The 12,707-nt window shown below is 47.9% G+C and overlaps 1 protein-coding gene across 3 annotated transcripts in view; it reads right to left on the reverse strand.

Annotated features, from left to right (window-relative positions):
- CACNA1H (calcium voltage-gated channel subunit alpha1 H) overlaps nucleotides 1-12,707 on the reverse strand; it is a 156,835-nt gene that overhangs the window by 110,628 nt on the left and 33,500 nt on the right. For all 3 annotated transcript variants that reach the window (XM_048495554.1, XM_048495555.1, XM_048495553.1), the window contains exon 4: nucleotides 16-108. In XM_048495554.1, coding sequence (XP_048351511.1) covers nucleotides 16-108 — 93 coding nt within the window. The remainder of the gene's footprint in view (nucleotides 1-15; nucleotides 109-12,707) is intronic.

Here is a 12,707-nt window from a genome sequence, read left to right on the forward strand (position 1 = left end):
CTACCCCGTACTTACTATTATAAGTAGTATAAAATATATAAAATTGTAAAAAGAGTGCGCGTCCATGACATAGTACATGATGTCGACCCATCCTTCCAGAGTGATAACCTGCAAGAAGGAAAGAGAAAGAAATGACCACTGGGCAAGAGAGCTGATGAAGGGGAGATATTTATTAAAAGCTTGGTGGTCCCCCACCCCTCACCAGAAGCGGCTTGTATGGAGGCTGACCCCTGGGCTAATAAGCCTTTTTTTGCCTCGACTATCAGTGGCTCTCCAGTGGATTTCCCTTAATCCCTTAATCTCCACTGGATTTCCCATAATTCCTTTTAGCTGGGAATACGGGCAGTGGTGGGATCCAAATTTTTTAGTAACAGGTTTCCATGGTGGTGGGATTCAAACAGTGGCGTAGTGCCAACGGGGATGGGCGGGGGACGGCAGGGGTGTGGCCGGGCATTCCGGGGGCAGGGCATTGGTGGGCGGGGCTGTGGCAAGGACACAGCCGCTGCGCCGGTCCTTGGGCGGGAAACGAATGCACGCAGGCGCAGGCTGCTATGCACGCCGGTGCATCTCCTGCTAGACTGCTTCAAGTTCTGCGCGCTACTGCCGAGAGGAGGGGCGTAACTAAGGCAAAAATCACGTGGCAAAATCACCAATTAGTAACCCCCTCTCGGCACACACAAATAATTAGTAACCTACTCTCGGGGACCTGTGAGAACCTGCTGGATCCCACCTCTGAATACGGGGAATCTGAAGCCATCGGCATGCAAAGCAGAGGTTTCCCCACGGAGAAGTGGACTCTTTGGAGCCCTGCCACTTCCTTACACACTTGGCCTTACGCACAATTCATGTGTAATGAAGATGCAGACTGTGGCTCCATAACAGAGCATTTGCTCCGCGTGCTGAAAGTCGTAGGTTGATTCCCCACTCGGTACCAACAAAGGACCTTCTTTTGGCTGAGCCCTGGAGAGCCAATCAAGTACTGGATTGGCTGGACCAATGGTCTAACGTGGTATAAGGCTGACCTGTATTTTCACGCATTCCACATGCCCTTGATACACACAATCAACCCATATTATTTCCTACCTCATTTCTGTGCTTGGCTGCCTCTCTAACAGCGCCAGAGCCCTGATTTCCCTCAGTTTAACAAGGTGAGTGTTGGGGATGGTTGTTTTACAGTTCTGAGCAGTTAGAATGTTTATAGAGATTCCACAACGCCCCAGTAAGCTTGACTGGCAACTAAGAATCATAGAATCATAGAATTGGAAGAGACCACAAGGGTCATCAAGTCCAACCCTCTGCAATGCAAGAACACACAAAGCAATCCCGGCATATACCCTGTTCCCCCGAAAATAAGACATCCCCTGAAAATAAGACGTAGTAGAGGTTTTGCTGAAGTGCTAAATATAAAGCATCCCCTGAAAGTAAGATGTAGCAAAGTTTTTGTTTGGAAGCATGCCCGTCGAACAGAACTCCAGAGCATGCAGCTGTGGAGTGGAAAAATAAGACATCCCCTGAAAATAAGACATAGCGCATCTTTGGGAGCAAAAATTAATATAAGACACTGTCTTATCTTCGGGGAAACAGAGTACTCATCCAGTCTCTGTTTAAAAACCTCCAAAGAAGAAGACTCCACCACTCTCCGAGGCAGTGAATTCCACTGTCGAACAGCCCTGACGGTCAGGAAGTTCTTCCTAATGTTTAGGTGGAATCTCTTTTCCTTCATCTTGAATCCGTTACTCCGTGTCCTCGTCTCTGAGGCAGTAGAAAACAAACTTGCTCCCTCCTCGATGTGACAGCTCTTCAAATATTTAAACATGGCTATCATGTCACCCCTTAGCCTTCTCTTCTCCAGACTAAACATCACCAGCTTCCCAAGTCTCTACTCGTAGGGCATGGACTCAAGACCGTTTACCATTTTGGTTGCCCTCCTTTGGACCCATTCCAGCTTGTCAGTATATCCTTCTTGAATTGCGGTGCCCTGAACTGTACACAATATTCCAGGTGAGGTCTAACCAATGCAGAATAGAGAAGTACAATTACATCCCTCAATCTTGATATTATACTCCTATTGATACAGCCCAGGATCGCATTGGCTTTCTTGGCCACCGTATCACACTGCTGGCTCATGTTTAGTTTATGGTCTACTAAGACTCCCAGATCCAGAAGAAGGTCTAGCTTCAGCACCCTGAAGCCAATCTCTGGGAAGATTTCAGACACCACGGCCTGTCTTTTCCCTTCATTCCTGGGTTTGTCCACTACTGGGAACCATTTTTGCATACACAAAACTTTCCTGCAAACCTACATTATCTTGGCTTCAATTTGCCACCTCGAGCCATCCCTCGACCGAGTCAGCCCGTGTCTTCCCAAATTACCCCAAATTGGCCTTGACTTTGCAAACAGACATGCGGAGAGACGTCAAGTTTTCCGCTCGCATCCACGGGCGATGGCAGGGCACGATCTGCCGGCATCCGGGGAGGCCCGCAGCGCAAGCATCTTTATGGGAGGAATATCATTGCTGTAATGAGGACTCCACGGGTGACCCAAGGAAAGGCCTAAGGTTTGTTCAAAACTGTGTTTGCTTCACACTGACAGCACAAACGTAGCAGAGCTGGAGGCTCCGGGATAAATGGAGTGAGGCAGCCAGGATCCATCTGCAGAGCACAAGAGCTTTCCCGGCTCACCCACATCAGCTGTGAATCTTCAAGGGGCAGATGGAACCTGGCAGCCGGCGTCTCCCCAAATGCTGGGGTCAGTATCCCCCATGAAGCCTGCAGAAATACACACTGTCCAGCTACCCACAACTAGTAGGGTTGACACAGGTCGGGAAACTCCTGGGAGATTTGGGGGTGATGGAGAAGAGCTTGGATTGATACCCTGCTTATGCCCTGAGCAGCAGTAGCGCAGTGGTTAAGAGCAGGTGCGCTCTAATCTGGAGAACCAGGTTTGATTCCCCCGCTCTGCCACTTGAGCTGTGGAGGCTTATCTGGGGAACCGGATTAGCTTGTGCACTCCAACAGCTGGGTGGCCTTGGGGTAGTCACAGCTCTTCGGAGCTCTCTCAGCTCTCACAGCTCTTCGGATAGTCACGGAGCTCTCACAGCTCTTCAGATAGTCTTCAGAGCTCTCTCAGCCCCACCAACCTCACAGGGTGCTTGTTGTAAGGGGGGGGAGGGAAAAGAGATTTGAGTCTCCTTACAGGAGAGAAAGAGGAGGGGGTATAGATCCAAACTCTTCTTTTTCTTCTCAGCCATAAGTGACTTACAAACTCCTTTCCCTTCCTCCCCCCACAACAGATACCTTGCGAGGTAGGTGAGGCCGGGCGTCAGGGATTGTTAGGTCTCGGACCTTGAATCAATAAACAAACTCTATATTGATCAGCAGTGTTTATTGGTAGACAATGAAGTACCTAGCTTGTTAAAACCAGTTCTTGCAAACCTGGCTTTTGCTACTCCCTTTATTTAGAAATAATCCCCCCTCCTGTTTTCCCCCCAAAAAATGTGAGAAAGAATTATTTCAGAGCTGAGGCACCCCAAGGTCGGTGACAGAGATAAAGCCACCTGGCCTCCTGCCCCTACAAGACAATGGAAAAATCCTGTTTCCCATGGGACCAGAAGTGTCAGGAGTAAGCCTAGTTATCTACTCAACGTGTGAAGCCATAAAGAAAAAATCAAGGAAAGTATGTCCGATTACAGCAGTGGTAACATAGAGCAGGCTGGTTATATGTCTTGTGGTGACTACATTGAGGTAGGAATGCATCTCAATCGACTAGGTTCCAACCCTGACACTGGGAGAGTTATGAACGAACTTTGATGAGGCCAAAGTCACCTAGCAGGAATGTAGGAGTGGGGAAACAAATCTGGCTCCTGAGATAAGAGTCCGCTGTTCATGTGGAGGAGTAGGGAATCAAATGTGGTCCTCTAGATTAGAGTCCACCTACTCTTAACCACTACACCATCCTGGACAGAGCCTGGGGTGTATGAGGACCTCAGCAGGGTACAAGGCCAAAGTGCCCACCCTCGAAAGCATCCATTTTCTCCATGTGAACTGATCTCTGTAGTTTGGAGATAAGGGAACACCTGGAGGCTACATCCACAGGTGGACAACTCTACCTGGGGAAATCTGTGGAGCTTTGGAAGCAACGCCTAGGGAGGGCAGAGTTGAAGAAGAAGAGTTTGGATTTCTGTCCCACTTCTCTCAACCGTAAGGAGTCTCAGTGACTTACAGATTCCTTCCCTTCCTGTCCCCACAACAGACACCTTGTGTGGTTGGTGGGGCTGAGGGAGTCCCGAGAGAACCGTGACCATCCAGCAGGAATGTAGGAGTGGGGGAACAAATCCGGTTCACAAGATAAGAGTCTGCTGCTCACAGATTAGAGTCCATCACTCTTCCCCGCTGCCCATGTCAAAACCAACCGACATGTAGAAAGCTGGAGTATCAGAGAAACAGCCAGACTGCTGGTTTTCCAGAAGGATCCAATCCGTCGCCTCTCCTCACCTGCTCTCTGAAACCTCACCCTGCCTCTTGTTTTCCGAGTGTGCGGTTTGATTCCCCCGAAGCCCGAGACTGGGCTTCGTTCCCGTTTCTCAATTGTGCGGCCTCAAAAGAGAGCCCGCAGAAAGCGCGGCCAAAGGGGGCTCCTTTTTCAACAGCCGCCTGCGAAATCTGCTCCAGAGGTGCAGATTAAAATTGCATAATTGTCCTTGCGGTTGCCGCCACTGCTAGCGTTGAATGTTTGAACAGGGAGGAAAGAGGCTGTAATTAAATAGCAAATGAACGGCATACTTGTGTTACACACTTCCTCTCAGTCGCAGGGAAAAAGGCAGCGGAGAACTTAATTAACACTGAGGAAAAACATGCGGTGTTAGAATTTGCAAGCCGCATGAGGGACACTGGTTAACACATAAAGTGGTTACAAGTGTCTTTCTCCATACGTCAAAAGAGCTCACCTAGATGGCTCAAGCCAGCCCGATCTCAGGGTCAGCCCTGTTAGTACTTGTATGGGAGACCAAGAAAGTTCAGGGCTGCTACGCAGAGGCAGGAAATGGCAAACCATCTCTGCTGTGATGCTGTGTGGTTTCCGGGTTGTATGGCCGTGTTCTAGCAGCATTCTCTCCTGACGTTTCGCCTGCATCTGTGGCTGGCAGCATCTTCAGAGGATCTGAGACATCTTCAGAGGATCTGAGATCAAGAGACATCTCTGCTGTCTCTTGCCCTGACCTGGATGCAGCTAAATTTTCTCAGGAAACCAATAACCTCCGTCTTCCACAGAAAGGGTGCTAATTTTCACTTTCGTCCTTTCTTTGATTGTATTAACTTTTCCTTACAACTCCACGCAGTGCTGTATTGTAGGCTGTCTTTTAGTTATTTTCAAATCTCTGTATGTTTTAAATTTTTGTACTTTATGTCATACTGTATAGCCTAGGTGCCAATCAAGGCCTTGGACTGGATTGGCTATCGTGGGTGAAGGAGAAGGAGAAACCATGCAGTCAAGAAGCTGGCCTGGAGAAAAACACCCATTGGGGAAAAGCCCTGTTTCATTTTCAGAGGATCCGTGCAAGGAACAAAATGATATCACGTTGCACATCAATGCCGCATGGGTATCAGTAATATATAAACACAATTCACCCATATATAAAGGAGTATACCCAATTACTCACACTCTTATATCTCTAAACATAAACATGCTATAACTATATAATATACCAATACTTTACAGCACAGGTGTCAAACTCACGGCCCTCCAGATGTTATGGACTACAGTTCCCATCATCCCTTGTCAGCATGATGCTGGCAGGGGATGATGGGAACTGTAGTCCATAACATCTGGAGGGCCGCGAGTTTGACACCTGTGCTTTACAGGATACCTGGAACTATATAATACACCACAATGGCTGCACATTGTATAGGGAAGTAGATGTCCATCAAGACTCATCTATAAAGGAATAGAGACAGATGATTATGATACCATTCATACACATTCTGTTATTTGGACTTATATAGTATTTTACATGTTTATATAGTTATAGCAAGTTTATGTTTAGAGATATCAGCGTGTGAGCGCTGTATATACTCGAGTATAAGTCGACATTTTCAGCACATTTTTGTGCTGAAAAAGCCCTCCTCGGGTATACTCCTTTGGGTATACTCCTTTATATATGGTAATTGGGTAATACTCCTTTATATATGGGTGAATTGTGTTTATGTGTGTTTATGCATGTTTACTTGCGACTATAGCACAAGAATATATATTACTGATACCCATGCAGCATTGACGTGCAACGTTATATCATTTTATTCCTTGCATTGATCTTTTCTGTTGCACGTTGACACATCATATTCAGAGGAAACAGTCCTGCATTTCTTTTCTCTGGGTCATCCAGAACTTCCTGTGGGCACACACAGCTGGGAATGAGCAACGGTTTCATTTCTTTTGATAGATTTTCAGTGCCATCATTCAACAGAGATAAAACACAGTTGGTGGCGGGGGGGGGGGGGAGATTACAGAAGAATTTGTCACCAGCAATAAAGCCATTTTCAGTAGACCTTCGGCACTGACAGGGAGGTCCATTCCTGGGATCGATTCCAATTGCGAAAGCTGTAAATATGGCCGCCTTCCAAGAGTTAACCAGCCCAATTTCCTGCCAAATTTAATGATGTCATGATTAAGATAATGGCTCTGCAGGAGTTAATATGGCATTGTGTGGTCAGACGGTGGATCTCAAAGCAACCAATCAGGAATCCACAAATGCCAAGGTTGGGCTGCACCCAACCAATCAGAAACCAGAGATTGGGGGAGCTAATATTTTAAGGTCACTCTAAAGCTGTCAACCCTCATTTGGATGATGCGGGCTTGCCTGATCTTGTGAGATTTTCAGAAGCTAAGCAGGAACGGCCTTGGTTAGTACTTGGATGGGAGACCATCTGCTAAGTAGATGCAGGCCGTGGAGTGCCCAACGGAGTTTGGAAACTGAAACCCTTTACCCAGGCTGAACCAGAGGACTGTTTGGAGTGGTGGGAGTCACATGACTGGCCAACAACCCCAAACTCCACAGAGAATCTGACGCAGTACACAAAATGGCAGGCGCAACTGTGAGACTAACAAGAGCTCCGTGCAGCAGGCGGGAAGAAAAGATCCATTTTGGCTGGCAACACTTGTGTTCTGCTGCGTTGTGGGGACACAAAATCCCAAAGCAAATATTTTTATAACATCCTAAAGATGTTATATTTATGCTGCGCGGAACCCTGTGCGGAGCCCAAATGCCTTGACTCCTCTGAAATACGTGTGAAGAGAGCAATCACGTCTGCAACGAAATCCAAAAGCTGCCCTCTACAGAGAAATGTCTGGGAACCAGTTCTCGTACTTTGCCCCGGACATCCGGAAAGGTTTCAGGAAGGCCGGTGGCCTCCTGCTCATCTTGCCGGTTTTAGTGCTAAGCGATCTTGGCCCCATAGACCAAGGTCTGAGGACCTTGGAAAAAGCCCAACCTTCTCATTCTCAAATCACCAACCAAAGAAAACACATGAACTCAGCCATGACGCCTTGCTAGCCAATATTAATAAGCAAATATTAATGACCGCAGAGATGTATCAGAGAGAGGCAGCTGGCCGGAGAGTTTCCAACACGTGCTCCATTTTTTTCATTTTTTAAAAAATAAGCGCCAACGGCTTGTGGCAAGTCTGCAAACACACCAAGGATATTAGTCTAGAAAGCAATGTAGGCTCTGAATAATTCCGAGAGAGGGAGCAGTGTTAATCTTTTGCAGCAAAATAAAACACCAGACCGGTGGTAGCTCGAAGGCTGACAGGATTATACCCGCAGACGCTTCTGGAGTTACAAAATGCCTCTCTTGCCCTTTGCCGTAGAGCATTGACCTCCCAAAACATCTCACCATGAAGGCTTTAAGAAAGCAGATTTCAGTAGGCTTTGGAATCTACTGGGCACGATCCTGTGGTCAAAAATACTAAAAGAGAAGGCAGTGTGTGATGGCTGGGAGTTTCTTCGAAGTGAGATCTTGAGTAAGGTGACCAGATTGTCACCTTTGTAAAGCGGGACCCGGGCAGGCGGCCGCGCGCAAGCGCACATGCATGTGCACAGCCGCAGGAGTGCACTGCCTTCTGGGGCACTCCCATTTCCTGCCCTGTGACAGGGCAGGAAAAGGGGAGCCCCCCAGAAGGCAGTGCGGCAGCCTTCAAAAATCGGGACGATTCAAAAAACCCACAGGACGCGGGACAAATTGGTTTAAGGCGGGACTGTCCTGCCAAAAGCAGGATGTCTGGGCACCTTGATCTTGAGGGCACAATTTCAAACAGTTCCAATGAGGAGGAAAAATGGGAGGCGTCTCAGGAATCCAGGATGGCTGTCTAAAGAATGATGTGGACATAGCATACCTTGATTTTAGTAAGGCCTTTGACAAGGTGCCCCATAATATTCTTTCAAGTAAGCTAGTGAAATGTTGCCTAGGACAATGCTACTATCAGATGGATTTTGGGTTGGTTGACTGACCAAACTCAAAGGGAGCCAATCAATGGCACATCTTCATTCTGGAGAGAAGTGAATAGTGGGGTGCCACAGGGTCGTGCAGACCAGAAAACCCACAACAACCAGTGGATTCTGGCCTTGAAAGCCTTCGACAATACATTTAGCTTAATTGTTATTAAGTCTTCTTATTATCCCAATCCACTGCTGACTGTCAGGAGCAGAGATCCCAATAAAATCCTTACTAAACTAAGTTTGGGGGTTTGCTTCATTGGGATGGTGGGAAGCCACACCTTCAGACTTTCGGGAGGGGGGGGACTTGTTTCACAAGCTTTCAAGTCTCCCCGATAGTTTCTTTTTAATTGTTATTTTCCTGGCTGATCAATTAAAGATTTCCCTTCCACAAATATTGCTCTGATACAAGCCCTCCCATTAAAATATAATTAAAAATATAATTAAAAATTTAAATATAAAATCAATGGAGATAAAAGCAACTTCAGGCACCCGCTTTAATTCTGCGGCGGAGAAAGCCATTTCAGATGAGGGGCACAGTAAACTGGAAAACAGCTGCTGGAAAAAGGTTGAAAGATTCTGCTCGGTGTGCCAGGATTTGGAGGGCACTGCCAAGCTCAACAACAGAGCCACTTCTCGGGGTGGAGAAATTAGAATCTGCCCCTGGGGAACGAAACTGGACTTGGGAGTTAGAAAGTCCAGCATTCTGGGTGTGGTGGTGGAAGAAATGGATGTCCCATCTGCAATGAAGAAGGCTGAAATTGGGGAGTCGAGGGAGACTGAAAACTAGCAAAAAACTCACTAGGATGGTCCTAGACTAGGCTGACCAGACGTCCCGCTTTTGGCAGGACAGTCCCGCCTTTAAACAATTTGTCCTGCGTCCCGCGGGTTCTTCAAATTGTCCCGGTTTTTGGGAGGCTGCCGCACTGCCTTCTGGGGCGCAAGGCAGTGCAGCAGCCTCCTGCCCGCGCGGCCGCAGGAGCACGGCCTTCTGGGGCATAAGGGAAAATGGTTGGTTTGAAGCCCAACTTCTATGGCATTATGTCCCACTGACGCTACTCCCCAAACCCTGCCCTCCCCAGGTTCGACCACAAATCTCTAGGAATTTCTCAACCCAAAGTTGGCAATATTACGATAGGACCTCGATTGCTGGAATTAGAGAGCGAAGAAAAACACGGTGAGCCGGAGACCCCTCCCGCACATGCAGAATAAGGCACTTTCAATCCACTTTCACAATTAATTAGTTCCACACAAACACAGGATGACTATAGACAGTAAACAATCAAAGGGAACAAAGGCCAGGCTACTTCTATTCAGATGCCCTCACCTATTGACCTTGCTATCTTCATTGTTACTCACATGCCAATGGGTGATCCCAGTGGTGGGATCCAAATATTTTAATAACAGGTTCCAATGGTGGTGGGATTCAAACAGTGGCGCCACAGCACACACGCACCTCCAGTCCCTATTGGGCAGGGAGTAACCCCTTCTCGGCACTCAGAAAAAATTAGTAACCACTTCTAGAGAAGTGGTGAGAACTGGTTGGATCCCACCTCTGGGTGATCCCACTCAACACATGTAAATCTAGCTTGCTAATTGCACCCTTTACTTGTTAACAGACAATGGTTCTTTTCCCCCACCCTGGACACTCCAACAGGTATATATACTCCACTTGCTTTCCTACTATCAGATCCTCTGAAGATGCCAGCCACAGATGCAGGCGAAACGTCAGGAGAGAATGCTGCTAGAACACGGCCAGACAGCCCGGAAACCACACAGCACCCCAGTGATTCTGGCTGTGAAAGCCTTCGACAATACACTTTCACAATTGTTTGCAAGGAGATTTGGCTATTCCACACAGCTGAAAGTGGACTGAAAGTGCATTATTCTGCATGTGCGGAAGGGGCCAGAGATCCAACAGGGCATCACAACCAAGCAGAGCGACGGTGGGGACGAAGCCACCGTTTGCATATCAATTTGAAACAATCAGCCCAGAAACATTCACAGTGGTTCTCCAGTAATAAATACTTCCTCTCATTCTTCTAGTGTTGTATAAAGAGCTTTGTAATAATTAGATAATTGCCATGAATGAACACAATCGGGTTTTTTTTTTAAGCTGGCCCCCTTTGATCCTCAGCCCCTGCGGCTTGTCTTCTGCTCTCCACATTTCCTCCTCCTCTCCAACTCTGATAAGTCCAGCAGGTGAGATACTCCTCCACCTGCCCACCCTACTTTTCCAAGACTTGAACCTGCCTGTGTCAGTCAATCATTGCTCAAGGCTTTAACTCGGCCGCTGTCAAATCCAGGATTGCTTTACAATGGAGACGGCAAGTGGGGAAACTCACAGACGAGAGTCTGCTTTGACGGATCTGGCTTTCGCAGCCCTCTCCCCTTCTCCCTTTAATAATAAGACAGCTCCAGAACAGCTCTTAAGGCAAGATTGGATGGTGGAAGGAAAGGGCAGCCCATAATTGCAGGGTTCCCCCGGCCAGCTTCCAAGCCTCTCTATACAGTGTTCAGATGGTCTTCCTCTGGCATTTTGCTTCTGATAACGAGCCCCAATAATAATAATAATTAAAAAATGCTGGCTCATTCTCTCCCAGGCGCTAAGAGCTAGCCTGACAGTCAATCTCACCTCCTGAATTATTTTTGACATCCCATGATTTTTTTGTTAATTTGCTTATGAAGAAGAAGAAGAAGAAGAAGAAGAAGAAGAAGAAGAAGAAGAAGAAGAAGAAGAAGAAGAAGAAGAAGAAGAAGAAGAAGAAGAGTTTGGATTCATATCCCCCCTTTCTCTCCTGCAGGAGACTCAAAGGGGCTGACAATCTCCTTGCCCTTCCCCCCTCACAACAAACACCCTGTGAGGTAGGTGGGGCTGAGAGAGCTCAGAAGAGCTGTGACTAGCCCAAGGTGACCCAGCTGGCGTGTGTGGGAGTGCACAGGCTAATCTGAATTCCCCAGATAAGCCTCCACAGCTCAGGCGGCAGAGCGGGGAATCAAACCCAGTTCCTCCAGATTAGATACATGAGCTCTTAACCTCCTATGCCACTGCTGACAGAAAGTGTTGGTCGCCCCGCCTACCAGGGAGGGGGAGGGGAAACCACAGATTATTTTTCTTTTTACACAATCCCAAATGATCTCCCTGCTTGAAGAACAGTTTCTCGGTGCCACTTTGAGATTACTGGTTCAGCAGGTCTGGGAAACTTGGTGTGGTTTGCAGGCCAGGAAAACATACCGTGTTGCCCGTAAAGCACATTTTCATGCCAGCCTTTCCCAGCAGATAACAGGTGGTGTTGAAAGTTGTCCCTTCCTCCAGTTTATGTGTGCGTGGCCGGTTACCCACTGCAGCTTGTACCCCACACTTGCCCTCAGTGGTGGGATCCAAAAATTTTAATAACAGGTTCTGATGGTGGTGGGATTCAAACAGTAGTGCTGCCGCACACACACTCCTCCAGTCCCTATTGGGCAGGGAGGTTGCTTTAGTAACCCCTTCTCGGCACTCAGAAAAAATTAGTAACCACTTCTAGAGAAGTGGTGAGAACTGGTTGGATCCCACCTCTGATTGCCCTGCTCTGGCGTGGAACATTGCACCAGAAGTGTTTTTGCTTTCCTCGGGGAAAGTGTGAAGCACATGCGGGGCAAGAGGAAGTGCATCGGGAAAAGAAAATCTTGCCCCGCTGCAGTGGCGTAGTGGTTAAGAGCAGGTGCACTCTAATCTGGAGGAACCGGGTTTGATTCCCCGCTCTGCTCCTTGAGCTGTGGAGGCTTATCTGGGGAACTAGATTAGCTTGTGAACTGCACTGCACTCCGACACATGCCAGCTGGGTGACCTTGGGCTAGTCACAGTTATTCAGAGAGCCCCACCTGCCTCACAGGGTGTTTGTTGTGAGGGGGGAAGGGCAAGGAGATTGTCAGCCCCTTTGAGTCTCCTACAGGAGAGAAAGGGGGAGATATAAATCCAACTTTTCTTTCTTCTTCCTCCCCTCATGGCACGCCATGAAGAAGAAGCGCCCAGGGGGACAAGATTTTTTTTTCCTGCACACCTCCTCTCTTGGTGCACCACAAAGAGGAAGTGTGTTGGAACATGTTAGATTCCTTGACCTGACGCACTTCCGGTTCCACTGTGCACCCCAGCACCGGGGGCTAATCGGCTCTGTGTGCTTGCTGTCGAGACACGACTTATGATGATGCCACGGGGGATTCAAAGCAAGATAAGTTCA

The sequence above is a fragment of the Sphaerodactylus townsendi genome, linkage group LG04 (genome assembly GCF_021028975.2).
Source record: "Sphaerodactylus townsendi isolate TG3544 linkage group LG04, MPM_Stown_v2.3, whole genome shotgun sequence".
Taxonomy (NCBI): domain Eukaryota; kingdom Metazoa; phylum Chordata; class Lepidosauria; order Squamata; family Sphaerodactylidae; genus Sphaerodactylus; species Sphaerodactylus townsendi.